Below are 17584 nucleotides of genomic sequence, written 5' to 3'. Positions count from 1 at the left end.
TATTAAAGCATATTATTGGAATTACGCAGCTGATTTTATTTTTTAAATTCGTCGTACCGTTTTAAAATCCGTCCATCAAAATTTTTCATCGTCCGAACTAAAAATCACAACAAAAGAGCTTGCTAATTTGCGGTTGTGTTGGTGGTTTGCTTTCCCCCAGTTTGAAAAACGTCATGGAAAAACCAACAGCAGCAACAACAAATCGCGTATACGTATACGCGGCATAGTGTGCTTATGGTAGCTGTCAGCAATCTCAATGTGTACGAAGCTAACGCGAATGTATTTGTGTAGGACGGCATGACAAATGTTATTCTGCAAAATTTCTGCAGGTCAGGTAAGTTTTCTTGGATGTAGAATAACGACAATGCCTTGCGTGAGTTATTTTCATTTATGAATGACGAAATTAAAACGATTAGTCGACATTTTCTTCTTCGTCGCACGAAAAAACGTTGGACATTTGGCTGGTAGGACTTCTTTAATGATAAAAAGCATTTAAATAGATCTCAGCTCACTTTGATTGATCGCGTATGATAGACAACAAACCAAAATATTAGGGAATAACTAGTTTTGCATTGTGTGTCATAAAAATGCTGCTATTTTTAATAATTTGTGTTGGATAGGACGGGAATAGGCAATTACGACGAAGCAGCAACATACCCTATATTTGAATTAAAAAAATATTTGGGTAGAGTGCTACACATGAAAGACGAAGGGGAGCAAATATACTACTTCTTACCTGGCGCTCCTGCAGATAATTATCTTTGCATAAAAATCAAAACTTAAGTTTCTTCTAATATTTCGAATCGAATTTTTAGTTGTGTATTCTTTATTATAGAAATTAGCAAGTTCGCCCGATTTGTTCGGTTCGTGTTGTGTCAATTCAAACGCATTTGATAATTTACAATGGTAAATGTTAAAACAGTTCAATAATGTTATTTCTTAATGAATATTTAGTTAAAAACCAATAAAGTATATTCCTAATGGTAATAAAATGGAAATAAAATTAGTCGAAATTTCGGTTTCTTTTGAAACCAAACTCTGCAATATTCTGTTCCTATGCTTCTATACCTAGGTGTGATACTATTAATTGTAGCAGAAAGTCTGATTTGACATAATGTTACGATGGTTTGAATTTTTGCTTATTCGTGGTATTTGGTTACAGTTAGTTTTCATTTACTATTGACGATGTTTAGCATCATAAAACGAAATTAAAACAATATTTATGTAAATACCAACAATTAACAATTAATGAATAAAGTTAAATGATGTTACTGAACCTTGAACTTTTAAATGATTCATGAATCATTCTAACAGTAGAAGGTTAGTGCTTATACCCTCGCGCCGCCCGCAGAAACGGAACCGAAATCGAGCAACAGCACATGTTTTTCTATCCTTTTTTTCCTGGCAACGGCGAGTTTTCCACACTCTATAAAAGAGCAGGAAAGCTCGTTGAAACAGTTTAGACTGCCGGCAACAACGTGCTTGAACAAGAGACGCATTCGCGCGCGCGCCTGTTTTGTGCATATAAACTTAGGATAACCCTGCAGGAGACTGATTTTCTTCTAACGGAAATATCTTCCGGTTGCAATCTACAGTTGGTCTTTTTACTGACAGTGGACAACAGTGATAACGATGATAAATGAACGGGTTAATAATTGATGCCAACGTTGAGCAGTAATTGTGCACCGCACCGTGTGTAGCGGATTCGGATATCTGTTTTCGTAGAATTTTTTACATTGAATGGTTAAGGAAAATCTGATCACGATGAAAAGAGCAATACTTCAACTAACTCTATGGCTGGTGCTACTGAAGTCAAATTTGGTGATCTCTAAAGCGATTGATGGCAAATCGGGCTCGAATACCAAACCAAAAACGTTGGAGGTTCCGAAAATTTTGGAAGTGCAGTACGACGACTACCCGGTGAGTGTACTGATCCTGCGGAATTATGTGATATGTGTTGCAATGTTGGATATTATAAAAAGGCGTATCGTAAGTGACTGTGTAGCTCGTGAAACTAAAATCAAATGTTGACCTATTACTAAAAGTCACTAAATATTTTTAAATAGGATATTGCTTCCGCGATTGAGCAGGTAACCTATAACGGGTGGCAACTAAAATTTTGGAATTTTTTTCTCAAGCTGTCAATAAAAGACAAAGATACATGAAGAAGATCTGATTTATCCATTGTTGAAAAACTACAAGGTATACAGCCCTAAGGGTTGCACGAAAGGGTGACGTAGGACTATATCAGATCATCAGATCAAAGACTAATGTATACTGCATTTCTGGCATATGTATGTTTATAAGAATCTGAGAGTGCCATTGTTTAAGTGAATGTTTAAAAGAGAAGAGCGAAATATTCAGATTCAATTCTTCATTTAATGCAATGGTGGCTTTGAAAATACGTATACGGGGGTTCATAAGTACAACGCCTGCAATCTTTGAGACATAGAGATTTCTCTTCAAAATCACTTGTGTGCATCATAAAGGTTGAAATGGTAATGAATGACCGATTTCTGTTTTATTTGTATGAGAGTCCTCCTACCACAGGGATGAGGGGTCTCAAACCATCATAAAATAAATAAATTCAAAATAAATTCGTGCCTCCAAAACCCCTTCATGCCAAATTTGGTTCCACTTGCTTGATTAGTACTCGAGTTGTGAGGAAATTTATATATTATTTGTATGGGAGCCCCCCTCCTAAAGAGGGGAGGGGTCTCATTTTACCATAGAAAAAATTCTTGCTTTCTGAAACCCCTACATCCCAAATTTGGTACCATTTGCTTGATTAGTTCGAGAGTTTTGAGGAAATTTGTATTTTATTTGTATGGGAGCCCCCCCCCCCCCTCTTAGAAGGGGAAGAGGTCTCAGTACACCCTAGAAAAAAAATCCTGCCTTCTGAAACCCCCATATGCCAAATTTGTTTCCATTTGTTTGATTAGTTCTCGAGTTTTGAGGAAATTTGTGTTTCATTTGTATAGGCGCCCCCCTCTTACGCCCTCTTTAAAATTGCTCTCTTACCACCCTATAAAATTGCTGGTCATTTTATCTATCCAACGACATATAAATTGTTCAGTTTCGTTCAGTAGTTTAGTAGTTATTAGCATTTGAAATCTTTCATTCAAACGTTACACTTCTATTTTCGTTTTCACAAAGTGCTACCCAGTCCCAGTATAGTAAACAAAGACGTAGTCCTACGTCACAGAAATTAGTGTACATTTGAAAACGGTCCGTAATCGGCTGTTCAGCGAAGTTTTCGTTTGACGTTGAAACAGGAGCATTGTATGGCCGTCATGTCAACTTTGCGAATGCATCTCTTGATTCTACCAATCAACTGTTTGCAATTCGTGGCTCTCCAGTTATTTTTGTACATCGAGGAACTCAAAATCCCGAAGAAATCTTCGATTGGGTGCACTGAGACAGATTTTTCGGGTCGTGGTTTTTGGGTAAAAATGGGATCGAATGGGTATTCAGGAACGATTGTGTTTTTTGGCGTAATGGATGATGTTCTATCCGACCAAAACACGTATTGTCCATCTGCATGATGTTTTTGTAGAAAATTTTCTTCAAACATTCGTCTGGATTATTCAACCGTTATATAACCAATGTTCAGGAAACAAGTGCCTAATAAGCAATTATACAGCAAAAATGTTTGTTGGGATGTTCTTCTGCGTCCATAATTTTGGCTGGTCTTCCACTACCTTGCTTGCGAATAGTTGTTGGGCATCTTAGGATATGGCAAACAGTCGAAGGCGCAACATATTTGCGTATACTTTTTGCCGAGATTTCTGTTGCAGTTCGTAGAAATGTACAACGCGCTCCCGAAATGATTCATGTTTCGATGCCATTTTTAGCAAAACTGAGCAAGCATAAACAAAACAAAAAATATTAACAAAAAGAGGAAAGAGAGAGCTAACACATACATAGGGTACGGGAGGGTATTTTCAGCAGGTTTCTAAATTCAGCCTATTTGCCTTTTCGCCAATAAAAATACTTTGCCGACATATAATTTTAATATGTTTTCTCAAGGCTGTAAGTAATCTACTATTTTTTATTCAAAGAACGTCAAAACCACCTGTTCTTCCACTAGAACTAGGCTATAGGCCGAAAAAATAGATGCCATCGCTTAATGGGCTGAAAATACCCTCCCGTACCCTACTCTCATTTCTTTCTGAGCTTGTTTGTTGTTGAGCATAAGGGCCGCGAAAAAAATCCAAAATTTTAGTTGCCACCCGTTAGAATAGAAGTCAATTCTATAGGTTACGTTATTCGTATAAGCAATTCATGGAAAAAAAACTTTAGAATTACTGAAAAATGTATAATTTTTTTTATGTTTGAAATAGTTGATATGTTGAAAAAGAAAAAATCAGAGGGGTTGTGTACAAGACACGACCGCATATACAGGTGACGCAGGACTACGTAAGTCTCTTTGTAGTTATAGTAGTATGTATCCATGCTTGTAATCATTCGATTCTTCATCTATACATGGTATATGCAACATATATACATGCTACATGCGTTGTAAGTAACATTTATCAAAGTAGTAACATTGCAACGTTCAATTCTCAAAAGATTTGAGAGTTATTTCTATGTGCATTTTTAAACAATTTAACAAAATCAAGAACACAAACTATTGGTTTCCTGCTACCTTACAGAAATTAAAAACTGTTTTTATTACCCATGGTTCCCCACGTCGCAGGGATTTTACCAATTCAATCCTATTTTATCAACAGCACATCTTTTCACTACACGGCAATGACTCTGCATGCATGCGTATTCATACAGAGTCATTATAACCGAACACTACAGCTGTAGCACATTTTTCCAACACAGATATCAAATTCGCCTAGGTTTAATCGTTTTGCAGTAAAGAATTTGCGATTTGTTGGGACAACGAACTTGCGTCATTTTTTCTGGCACATTTCCCTAACACAGACATCAAATTGGACTAGGTTTAATCGCGTTCGTAAAAAATCTGTTGGTAGTGATGTCCGATTTTCTCAGTTAATCGATTAACGAGTAATCGAATAGTTTTTTATCAATTGTTATTCGACACGATTAATCGTCTGTGATTAATCGGGTAATCGACGAAACTTTGATTACTCGTTGTGTATACTGCCGCTACTCGCATGGCAGTCCCATTAATATAGGAAACTCCATAGAAAATGGGACTGTTATGTGAGTAGCGGCAGTATAGGTGGTGGATAAAGCGTAGTAAAAATCGAACACCGTTGCATTGTAACTCTCTTGCTGTTGATAGATTTGGGATTGCTGACGGCAGATGGTTTCCAGTATTTTTAGATAAAAATTCATTGAAATCCTGGTTTTTATTTGTAAAATTATTTTCAATGAAAATAACTTTTTATCTGTATGTTGGATAACTCATCCAACAAAGCTGGTACGACCAACTTGGGGGTGTATTATTTGGAACTCTAAATCAACAAAGTCCGTTGTGGGTGAATTTCACTGACCTACTTATGTCTTGTATTACGTGCGCTATTGCTTCATTGGATAGCAATAGCTTATAATTATCGTTCAAGCTTGAAAATGGTATCCTCGCTTTAGTTATTACTGACCTGTCCTGTAAAAACAAGTTGTATCTGTAAACTGAGAAGCAGTTTAGTATGCGGTAGTTGTCGAAATGAATTTTCAAAAAAGCTTTGGCTCAAATCAAATACAGCAATGATTCGCTTGCTTAAGGATTCGTTAATTGGACGGTTCGTTAGTCGAAAAATCAACTATGGGCTATCTCCAACCAAAAAGCAAAACACATCCAATTGTACGCGTACCCCTGAGAATGAAAAATAAGTTATTTCAAATAATAGCACAGAAACCGGAAACCAGCGGGACCAACCAACAGAACTAATATTTTAAAAATGATTCACGATGACAAATGTAAAAAGAGATATTTGAACCTTTTCGTTCTCATGCGAAATCCCACGCATGCGAATTCGATTAGTCTCTGTTTGCCTTGCCGAAGAGAGTTTTAAGTTTGTTCGCACTTCACTTAAGGGCCAAACCACCCCATCGGCAGGCAACCATGTTTTCGCTGCCAACATCTCGTGTGTACGAAAATGAGATAGCATGTCAGCACTGCGTTTCACTCAACTGCGAACAGTTTGATTTGGGCCCGCTGTCAAATTTTGAGCCCAGGACATGCTGTCGCTGACGTTCACTGCATCTCGTTATAGAGAAGGGGGGGTTAAACAGAATGCTGCGTCAGCGCATCCGCCTGCGTTATTCTGACAGTTTTCCAATGGGTTTACTGTCAAATTGACACTGACGGGTGCGTTGATGCAGCATTCTGTTTGGGCCTTTACACGGAATCTCTATGCCGAGTTGTCAAGATCGTCAAAAGTTGCTTGAAAACGGTGAAAACACAAACAGAAATATTTCTTTCTCTTTTTTTCTCGCACATAAAAGATATCATGAATAAACCTTTGCACGGTGCCTAACCTCAACTCTGGTTTGACGTTTTTGTGTGTTTTGTTTTGATTCCCTTTGTAACCTAATTTTATTGCTAGTGGGTTTATTACTTGTCATTGGTACCACTTGTTTGCGGAAACCGGAAATACCCGACTTTTCCGAAGCAGGAAAATGATAACAGTTCTCTACAACATACGAAGGTAAGGTGCTGCCACTTGGATAAGTTTAGTCTATGAATGAAGCAAAAGCAAGATAGGAATTTCTTAAAGAGTGCGAGAAACAGAAAGATCTTAAAGCATTCTTCTCTCACACTCACAAGCATGCACAAAAATCTGAAGATCTGACATCGCTGATGGCCAGTTCCATGAGGGTAAAAGAGAACGTGTATAGCTTCGAAGTCGCGACAAGTTTAATTTAAGCTTTCCGTTAAAATTACCATGTGGGCTTCACGTCATTTTGAGTTCAGCAAGCATAAACCTCAAAAAGCAGTATTCGTGTCAGTAATCGATGCGACTGTAATCGATTAGTTCGATTATGTGTTAGGCGTTATTCGATTAGAAATTATTCGATTATTCCATGCTGTAATCGATTACTCGATTAATCGAGCGATTACCGGACATCACTATCTGTTGGCACAAGAGGGCTTAGTCACTCTTTCTGGCGTACTTCCCAAGCAAGGACATCAAAATGGTCTAGGTTTAATTGCGGCGTTAAGAAATCTTGTTGAAATGAGGGGACTTTGTCACTTGTTTTGGCTTACTTCCCAAGCACAGATATCGAATTGGTATAGGTTTAGACCATCGTAAAGAATCTTCCAACCAATCACGAAGCGAGAATTCTGATAAAACATAGGTTCATTATTTCCAATTTTTCAATAGTTCAACGTCAAGAATCCATACTTTTCTTCATTTAGGCCAATTCTTAGAAGATTTTCCAATCGATTGGTGTAAGAATATTGAAAATCGTTCGTGAAACCACTAAGCTATTAGCGCTCAAAACCTGACCACTTTTCGAGAAAGATTTTTTGGAATTACCCCCTATTCCAGCTACCTTCCTGAAAGACGTAGTCCTACGTCAAAAAAAAACTTTTATGGGTATTTCGAAATAATTGGCTGTACCAAAAAATTATCTTATTTTCATTGTGCAACCTTATCAGGTCCCTGCATGCTGATTAATACCGACGCCGGCCACGTTTGAATGCGGGTCCTGGTGGGATGGAAAGGAATGTTAGTCCAATACTTGTTTCTACTAAAGACCAGGGAATCCTCTGCATCTTCACAAGTATTTCGGGAAAGGAATTGTTGTTAGTAGATGGGCGGAGCTAGATGGATAATGTAAGTATGTAAGCATCAGTCATATGAGACTAACCTGGATATTCTTGTAAAGCCAGTAACTACGAAAATTAAGATATAAAAAATACCTTTTTAACAAATTTAATATAATGCCAATGGTGCTCATATACAACCATAATTTAATTTATATCGAAAAATACTATGCACATGCGAGATTTAGGGCTCAAAAACCACGTAACAACTTGAACTTATCCGCGATCAGGGAAATCAGGGATAATGAAACGAGTCAATATAGTCCTTAAGTTGATAAGCATTTCCTCTTACCAACGCTAATATGCTGAGATATTTTTTTTTATTTTAACATAGAACAAAATGGTGGACATTCGAAGATTCTCTGGAAAGTACAAACATGTCAATGATCAGATAACTTACTAATTTAACTAAATAACTTATAACTTTTGAAACAAAAGAAAAGAGTAAGTCAATAGCTTACTTAGTAAACCAAAAAATACGCGTGCAGGGCGCTATATCCCTGAATATTAGCGTTGATAGGAGGAAATGCTTATCAACTTAGGGACTATATTGGCACACTTCATTGTGCCTGATTTTTAATTTCAGGTATAATAAATTTAAGTTTGTCACGAGGTTTTCAAGCCACCGTAAATCTCGCATGTGCATAATATTTCTTAATATAAATTTTCAAACTATGGTTCATTATGTAGTACCATTATCATTATATTTCATTTATAAAAAAGTTGTATTTTTGATCTTGATTTTCTTAATTATACTGGCTTTACACGGAAATTTACGAATATCCAGGTTAGTCTCATACAACCGGTGCTTACATACTGAGAATCTTTTTGTATGGTAATTTAGCATCGTTTGCTTTCGTGTCTCGCTCCTTGCATTTTTCCGACAGCGGTTGTTTTAGAACGCCATTTTGCATTCATTTGAGCACACTTAGCAATGGTACGTTTACAAACTGGAAGTTTTATTGAAATCTTATAAACGTGCATTTTAATCGTAAAATCAGCTACCTAGGAACATCACGCGATATTTCTATCATATGATTATCAAATATCAAAAGCTTGATAGCTTCTACACAGCTCCCTAATAAAGTAGTTAGAGTTTTTTCAGATCGATTCTTTTCTACTAACAACAACTCCTTTCTGTCCTGTGACACTTGTGGATGATGCAGAGGATTCCTCGGTCTCTAGTAGCAGCAAGTGTCAGACCAACATTCCTTTCCCTCCCAAATTGACCTGCATGGGCGTGGCCAGCTTTGTTATTGATCATCACAAAGAATTAGATCACCAGAAAATGCACACTGAAAATGATCTGCTACTCCCAAGCATCATTCTGATGGTTCTTGCTTGACAAGCATATTTTCAAGTACAGTACATGATAATTATTATTAAAAAACGAATTTGCGTAGGACTCGTAAAATTACTGCCAGGTGCAATAGCTTGTAGAATTATTATCATTTTTACTCGAATAAGCCTGATTGACTGAATTTCAAAAATGGTAAACCGATTTTTGGTTGGATAATGGTTGAACTTTACCTCCCGTTTATGCTTGTCTTAGTTTAACATAGGTTTATTCTACATATGCACTACTCAGTGATATAGTTACTATATATATAATTCGGCGGATAAAAAAACCGGGAGCCAATCAAACGTCAAAAGCGGAGCCAAACGTTTTTCAAAATTCGAATCGTGGGAGTAATGTTAATAAACACAGTTTATTTTCATAGATCTAGTCATTTTCAACACCCGCTTGCGATTATTTTCCGTAAAAACTTGCACATTTCTCCACAATTTCAAATTTAATTTCAAAAATCAGGGATGCCAATTCGCCTGGTTTTCTATCCGCCGAACTATATATATAGTAACTATACTCAGTGATTGGCCAGAACTAGTGAAATAGGAAAATTTAGTGATACGCTTGCAAACAGATGGAAATTGCGAAAGTCTGTAAGTGCAAACTTTACGGTATTACATGCTATATGTCCCAGATAGTTTCGGGGTTGTGCCGATCAAACGCTTCTTCAAAGTCAACGAACGCAGCTCGGAATTTAGCTTGCTACCGCCGGAGAGTAGCGTCGATTTTTTCCTGGATCTCATTAGGTATCCTTAGTATCTTACAAAGAAGTTCAAGAGTAATATAGAGCAACGTGATATTACCGCAATCACCGTATTCAGTTAGGTTTCCGTTTTAGGGACTTTGGCCAATATACCCTGCATCCAGTCCACTGGAAAAGCTGCAGTTGCTCATATATGGCTGAATTGCTGATTCATCATCTGGGCTGCCAAAGATGGAGATCTTTGAGCATCTCGGCTAAGATGCAGTCAGATCCCTGACGCTGTTCACTTGAATTTCATCCACTGATGGCGTCTCAGAGTTGACGCGATTGTTAAAGTAACAAACTACTGCGTCATGCGCAGGTTTGGTTGGTATCTGACATTTGCAACTCGGAAGAGTTGTTGGAAATGTCCAGTCCATCGCTTAAGCTGTTCTGTACGGTCAGTCAGTAGCTAACCAGCGCTGTCCTTTAGCAGCACCTTAGTATTCGTCCAGGCACCACTAAGGCGGCGAAAAATGTTGTATTAACGGATATTACCTTGCTTGGCGGCAGTTGCTCCTTCTCTGGCTAACAAATTCAGATTTTCTTGTTCCGTCTACAGGCTTGTTTAACAATTCCCTCCAGTTCGGCGTATCGTTGACGAGCAGCTGCCTTAGCTGAGCTGATTAGCACTCGTTCAATGCCGGCTTTCGCCTCTTTCCACACGTCAATCGTTCCAAGTTCCAAGTTTCATCCGAAATCCACTTCCTTCGCCTGCTGCGCTTTTTGTCGAGGGTTTTGTCACTAGTCGTGATGAAGGGGTGCTTGATGTTGGTCCATTACTCTTCTACATTCCCACCAAGTGGTAAGTCCGAGACTAGGGATTCAAGTTGTTCAGAAAGGCCCTTTTTCACTTCGGAATTCTCTAATTGGCGGGCTTCGTAACGATACCCCCCACGTTGGAAACGTGCAACGAGTAAACGTATCTTAGCGATAACAAGGTGATGGTCGGATGCAATATCGGCGCTGCACTTGTTGTGTATATCAATATCAAGACGACTCCTTCTCCACCTGAATATGAATATGAATATGAATATATGGTACTACCACCTGCCTTAGCAGAACATCCGTTCATAGCAATGAGCCTATCATGTCAAGAAGAGTTGAACATATTCAACGATTGGTCATGCTTCCCAACTCTTGTATGAAGGGCCAAAAGGGAATTGATCGATAAGCAACACCACTTATACGTACCAGGGATTTAGAGAATCTCCTTCCAAGGGCTAAGTCACCTGAGTCAATCGTTGAATAAACCGTCTTAATGCAGAATGACTCCAGCAGGTGGGGAGAAGAGCCCGCTCATTATCCACGATGTGTTGTTAATCGGGCCAAGATTAACCCTAGAAAGTTGACTGTTTCACTCTCCCTAGGCCCACCGCTTCAAACAAGTGCTCTGATGGTCCCTCCCTCTTCCCGATTCTAGTTTATTTATGAAATGTGGTATATATGGGTAAAAATAGAACAATCTCACCAGCAGTCCTTCGAATGGAATAGAGTTGCGTCCTTTTAGTTTCCATAAATGCTTCTAATAATTAATTTAATTTTTCTTCTGGTATCCAATATCCATGTGCAGTACAGTGGACCCCCGTTCGTTTGAACGATTCCTCATGCAAACTAACGGGGTTACTTTTTAATTTGAACAACTGGTAACCCGAAATATGCTGAAACCTGTGTGAACTGGCCGCCCTGCTCTTTGTTATTGTTTTGGTGGTTTGTTTTAGTTGGCAGTTGCAAGTGCGCATATTGCATTTTCCGATCGGATTTCTCTCTTAATCGTTAGGAAAACGAAATGTGAAACCGATTAAACACGCTAGGTCAGTACAAACGAATCGAACAAATGATGTCATGTTGAGAATGACATTTGAACCATTTTTAATTTGCACGTCGTGCAAACCAACGGGGTTCAAATTAAAAAGTGTTCAGATTAAAAATGGTCAAACGAACGGGGGTCCACGGTATTAATACTCGTATTGGCCAAAGTTTTCACTATAAAGCAGTAAATGCTTCATAAGCTAAAACGAAAAAAATAATTAAAATAACTTATATTATGCTTACCAGATCGTGTGGCTCCACCGTCTGCCCAAAACCTCGATTATGAGATCAGGCAGCCGGGAACCACACAGTATCGCACCTCCTAGCTTGGCTACTCAATAGAGCATTACCGGGTATGGCCACGTGGAGGCGCTAGGCAGGGGCTTGGGATAGCTAGAGCTATATTGGACGCTCCTCATTTGCCTTCCCCATTTCATACCCAAGACGACTCCTTCTCCACCTTAGCACAAACTCTTTAATCAGCTTCTCGGTTTCGTTCATCTCTCCTAGGCCATGGAATCCCATAACGCGTTTTTTGAGCCAAACTTTGCGTTAAAGTTGCCCAAGTGAAGATTTTCTCAACTGCACTGTTTAGTTGGCTGTAGTTAAGCTGTCTTTCTTCTGAAGCTAGGCAGCATCTGTTGGCGCAAAGCACTGGAGTGCAGTAAGGTTTCTAATTCGTAGAAGTAGAATTCGTAGAGTAGAGCAAGACTTGCCCGTACGATATCTTGAGTTTGGTAGTACCCGGCCAGCGGACCTCCCGTAGCCCCTGGATTACAAGCTTCAGGCAACTAGCTTCCCTAGCAACTTGAGCCAGCTTAGGACTGCTGGGCAAGACTCAGTATGTTCCATGTTCTGATACGTGTCCGTGTTTTGATGCTAAAGGTCGTTGGCAAAAATCCAGATCTTCCATTTTCAGTAACTTTTTTTTGTTTTCGGGTACAGTAGGTTATTAACCTGAGAGCCTTATTCCACTGATGGGGCTGCCAGCTTAGATGTGGGGGGGAGCTACTGTTCCCCCTTCTCTGATTGCGTACGATAACCAACCGGGCGAAGGATTTTTCGGACCCATATTGTTGGAAGTCGCTGTACTGTGCTCTCATTCGTCCAATGAATGTTGGAAAATGCGGGTATCGTATGGCATCCCTACCAAGTTACATTGTGTCTAAGGATTGAACGTGTTCAGAAAAATTTGCCTTGACGAGATTCTAATAGTTTGCCGGTGTATCTTGTTAGATGTCGGCTGTTGGGCTTAGATACTCTAGAACGACGACAAAAGCAAAAGCAGTCACTGTTTGTTGCGAAATCAAATTGCAGTCACTGTTTGTTGCGAAATTGATTAATAGTGAAATTGATACCCCCGAACTGCTATCAATGTTGAATTTTCGCATACCAGCTAGATCTCTTCAAAATACGTCGTTATTACAACCAATTTTCCATCGAACGGCGTTTGGATACCATGAACCAATCTCAGCCAGTGTTGCGAAGTCCACACTCGAGTGGTCTAATTTTCTCACACACGCGTACTCATTCCAACAAACATGCCGCCGTAAGCATCCCTTTAAAACTCCAGCTCTTATTTCTTCATGCACTGCAAAGAGTTTTTGCGAGTGTGTGTTTAGCTAACAGCTACAGTCGTCGCTCGTCGTTCGTCGTTGCAGCCCGATCTGCTGATACCGATCTTCTCCACTCTTTCACCGTCTCAGCATTACTTTTTTCTGCTTTACGGTTTCTTCACTTTATACTTTCTTTAGCAAATCTTTGTGGCTCTACTGCTTTCTTTTATATTGGTTGGCAGTCTTTCACCTTTGTGACCTTTCGCTTTCAGGTTAGCCGGAGTATTGGATCGTTCAGGATGGCAGACATCATCGCGCTCTCCAACTGCGCACCCATTAATTCCTCCCTATTTTCCGTCGTTTGCACTGCTTTTCTTCGACCGTCCGTTGTCTCGCATGGGTCCTCTTGCGGTGGATAGGGGTACTGCGGTTACTTCTCGTTGTGCTATTTGTGGGATTTCTTAAAGGCGATACCTTTGACCTATGGCAACTATTTTCTTGCTGTTTTTATAATTAAATACGAGCTACTCGCGTCAATCGCGGTATTCTTGGGTTGCCATACGGTCACTGGTTACACATTTCCAGCACGCATTTCCGGTTCCGGTTACGGCATTTCCAGCACGCTACTAAATTCGGCATACATTACCAGTTTTTGCTGCGCTTTCCCAAATAAAAACTTTGCTACTATCTAATCTTATCTAATCTCACACTAACGCAGCCAATTCTTGAAGGCATCCTGGAAAATGACGATTACTTGAGCCAATCATTTTTCTTGCCAACGGCCAAGCTAACTGCGCAGCATGTACCGCAGAGAGAATTCTAAGGAATCCAGTGGAACCAGAAAAAAAACCTAATTCCATTAAACTCCTTGAAATCAAGGGGAAGGAAGAAAGCGTGGACCTCCCGTACCAAACGCTTCCCATATACATAGATAATGATTTATTCACAGTCGTTGGGAGTATCTTTGCTAATAAAGGTTAAGTGATACTCCGGATCCTCAGGGATGAACTAATGGCATTTAGACCAGAAGCCAGGCTGCAATTGGTCAAGGATATAGCGCCTTATTTCGCTCTCTGAAAATAGATTAGTTTGCCAAAAATATTAGTTTAAATCATATATACTTGAAAATAAAGTCGTGTGGTTTAATGGTTGCCTAAAACTACATTTGTAAGGCTAGGAACTGTAAACCGCACGACCTTCTAGCTTGGCTACTCAATTATACAAATTGAAGTATTTCCAGGTATGGCCACGTGCAGGCGCTAGGTAGGGGCTTGGGATGGCTAGAGCTGTGTTGGGCGCTTTTTCCTAGTTGCCTTCCCCATTTCATACCCCAAAATAAAAACTGCCGCTATATAACAATACTGAAACGAATGTGGGACTCATAGACTTTAATGTTAGTATATGTCCAGCCGAGCTAGGACAAGGCTTTAATGTGTTATATCAATTTTCATTAACTAGCAATTTGCAGCACTTTGTTTTTAATTTCAGCCTATGGTGCTCTATTTACACTACTACAAATATGCGAGGCAGGTGCGCCTGAAACTCTTCTATCGTGTTGACATAGCTAGGTTTTGTGTGACAACCACTTGCTTCTGCACGATTTAATGATACACTAGCGCCAGCAGCAAGCTGTTGTCACTGCAAAACTAGTTATCTTCAATGAGCCGGCAATACCGACACGTTATCCGTCGGTCTCTCTTTTGATCTGTTATTGAAAAGCATCTAATCCTTGTGCAGGCTATTTCGACCGATCGGATTTAAAAAACACAGACACCACTATAGAAAATGGGCCCAAATTAGCCGCAGCAACTTCAGCATTTCTCGCGACTATAACTCAAATTCAGTAGCCTCAGTAGTAGACCAAAATGTACTCCGATATTCAGAAAATGTTATTCTATCAATTGATATAAAGATCTTGACTCGAATAAATATAGTTTCAACGTAATTCCTGAATATTGTTCAGGCTACCGTTTAATGGGCCGAAAATACCCATATGAACCCTATCTAAAGAAGCCCGGCTTGATGGTATTTTTTCATAGGTTTACTAGAAATGTAGTGCCGCCAAATATTAAACTTTATAACATATATACAAGCCAAATTTGAAATTACTGTTACAGCACAGCATACAAAATATCTTGCAGAGAACTTACAATGTGGGAACAGTCTAAATATTTTAATGTAAACTTCATAACCACAAAACGTGATTCAATTTTGTACAGTTTGTGCATCGTTTGACGTGACTAGAGTTTACTCTAATACACAGTCGGTTGACCTATGAGAAAAATCAAATTGTCATTAACGGAAACTTTTCCTTACAGATGGTAGTACCAAAGCGGGCCGCTATGCTGCTGGATCGGTTAATGGTTGCCCTTCACCATGCCTTGGAAAAGGGCGAAGGAGATGAGGGGACAGGTCGGCCCATCAACAAGGTATACCGGGACGCTAAGTACGGAGGTCGACCTGTTACAAATGGGATGGTTAGGCAACAGCCTGCACCACCGTCGCTACCACCCGGTAAAACAGAGCAACTGATGAAGTCCTACTATGCCGGTAAGTTTGCATTTAAACTTTATTCTCGCAGAACAACGTTAAACCTGCTGCTTAGCGCTAAACATTAAAGTTTGATTGATTCTAGAGGCAGAGGCAGACGATGCGGAGGTAGACAACGCGATTCCCGATGAGTTGGAAGAACTCGAAGGTCGGAAGGAACTGTTTGACGAAATGGTAAAAAACGATTTATATTGGTGTGGTAGAATATCTAATAACATATGAACAGTTTGATCAAACGTAATTTCTATGTATTTTAGATGGACATTCAGACGAGGGGCACTGAGGACAAAACGAAAAAGGGCCGATATTGGAAATGCTACTTTAATGCAGTCAGTTGCTTTTGAATAGTCGATAACACTGGTAAACACAAATTGATTGTCGCTGGTTGGAGATATTAGTTTAAATTCACTAGACAGTAGCATGTACACATTTCATCATATGCACAATCAGAACATTGCTTTCTACTAAGGGCACATATAATGAAGTAGAAAGTTTCAAAAGGGCAAGAAAGAACTGAACTTTAAACAATGACTATAACTCATAAGCTTGTTGTATAATAAAATTATACACTATATCATTCACATCGGAATTATGCAACCGAAAGTTTGTTTGCAGTTATTTTTCATTTGTACAAAGACATGGTCCATAAAATATAGGAGACAGAATGGTTATTTACCAGCTGCCTACATGAGTTTTTGTGAAGGTATTTGCACAAATCAGCTTTTATACTTTTCAAATTTCATCACGGTCTACATTGTCAGATAACACACTTGAAGTAGAAAAATACACCATACAAAAACTAAAAGAACATCAAAAGCACACAACTAATGTGGAATTTCGAAACGAAATATAAACTCATCGCCATAATTTTTTATAACATTGATTACGTTATGAAATACATTTTTTGATTCTGTATTTTGTTTTATTTTCCTCTTCAACACGCAAGTCGGTTCCAACCTGGTCGTGCCATCTAGCACGTTGAATTTCTTTATTTCTTCTGCCGGTGGGATTTTTGAAGAAAGCGGATTTCACTCCACAGTCGTCCGGTATCCTTGCGACGTGATCGACCCACCATAGTCTCCCAACTTTCGTCAGGTGTACCATGGGAATCTCTCCAAGTAGTGCCTGCAGCTCGTGTTTCATACACCTATGCCACTCTCAGTTTTCCGTTTGCGCTCATACGGCCAGTGCACAAATGTCTTCCGTAAGCAAAGATATAGCCTGAAGTCCGTAGAGGACTAATGTAAGCGTTTTGTACATCGTCAGCTTTGTGCAGCGGCGTGTTCTCCTTGATCGAAGCGTCCTGCAGAGAATGTTCGACTTTCAGCTTGAATGCATCGTTGAATCTCCTTACTCGTATTATTGTCGGTGTTGACCAAAGATCCCAAATATATGAACTCATCAGCCACTTCCAGTTCATCGCCGTTAGCAGTCAAGGTGGAGGTGAATGTTTTCTCCGGAGCGTCTTCCTACCAAATATTTGGTTTTCGACGCATTGGTTTGTAACCCCATTCTCTTACCCTCCATTTTTTTTATCTGAGGTAGATTTCCTTCGCCGTCCCAAGGTTTCTAGTAATAATTTCAAGGTTGTCTGCATACAGGACATACAGGACAGTCCATATCGTTGCAGTAACCCTCTGCGCCATTCGCAGTGACTCCAGAGTGCTCCCGAAACACGCTTTGATCATCCACGTCAATTTTTCCGGAAACCCGTACTCGTGCATAATCTACCATAGCTGTTCGCGCTCGATTGTATCGTAAGCAGTCCTGAAATCTACAAAAATACGATACAAGAGAACGTTGTACTCCCGACATTTCTGGAGGAT

The 17584-nt window shown here is 39.5% G+C and overlaps 1 protein-coding gene across 1 annotated transcript; it reads left to right on the top strand.

Annotated features, from left to right (window-relative positions):
* Nucleotides 1–1764: 1764 nt before the first annotated feature.
* LOC128743455 (uncharacterized) lies at nt 1765–16102 on the top strand. The gene is made up of 4 exons (XM_053840045.1): nt 1765–1920; nt 15527–15758; nt 15844–15932; nt 16016–16102. Exons 1-4 carry the CDS (start codon nt 1765–1767, stop codon nt 16100–16102), a joined length of 564 nt encoding a protein of 187 aa, XP_053696020.1.
* Nucleotides 16103–17584: the final 1482 nt, after the last annotated feature.

This window comes from Sabethes cyaneus, chromosome 3 (genome assembly GCF_943734655.1).
Source record: "Sabethes cyaneus chromosome 3, idSabCyanKW18_F2, whole genome shotgun sequence".
Classification (NCBI taxonomy): domain Eukaryota; kingdom Metazoa; phylum Arthropoda; class Insecta; order Diptera; family Culicidae; genus Sabethes; species Sabethes cyaneus.
The sequence above is the reverse complement of the archived record's forward strand: the minus strand, read 5'-3'. Positions and strand labels throughout refer to the sequence as shown.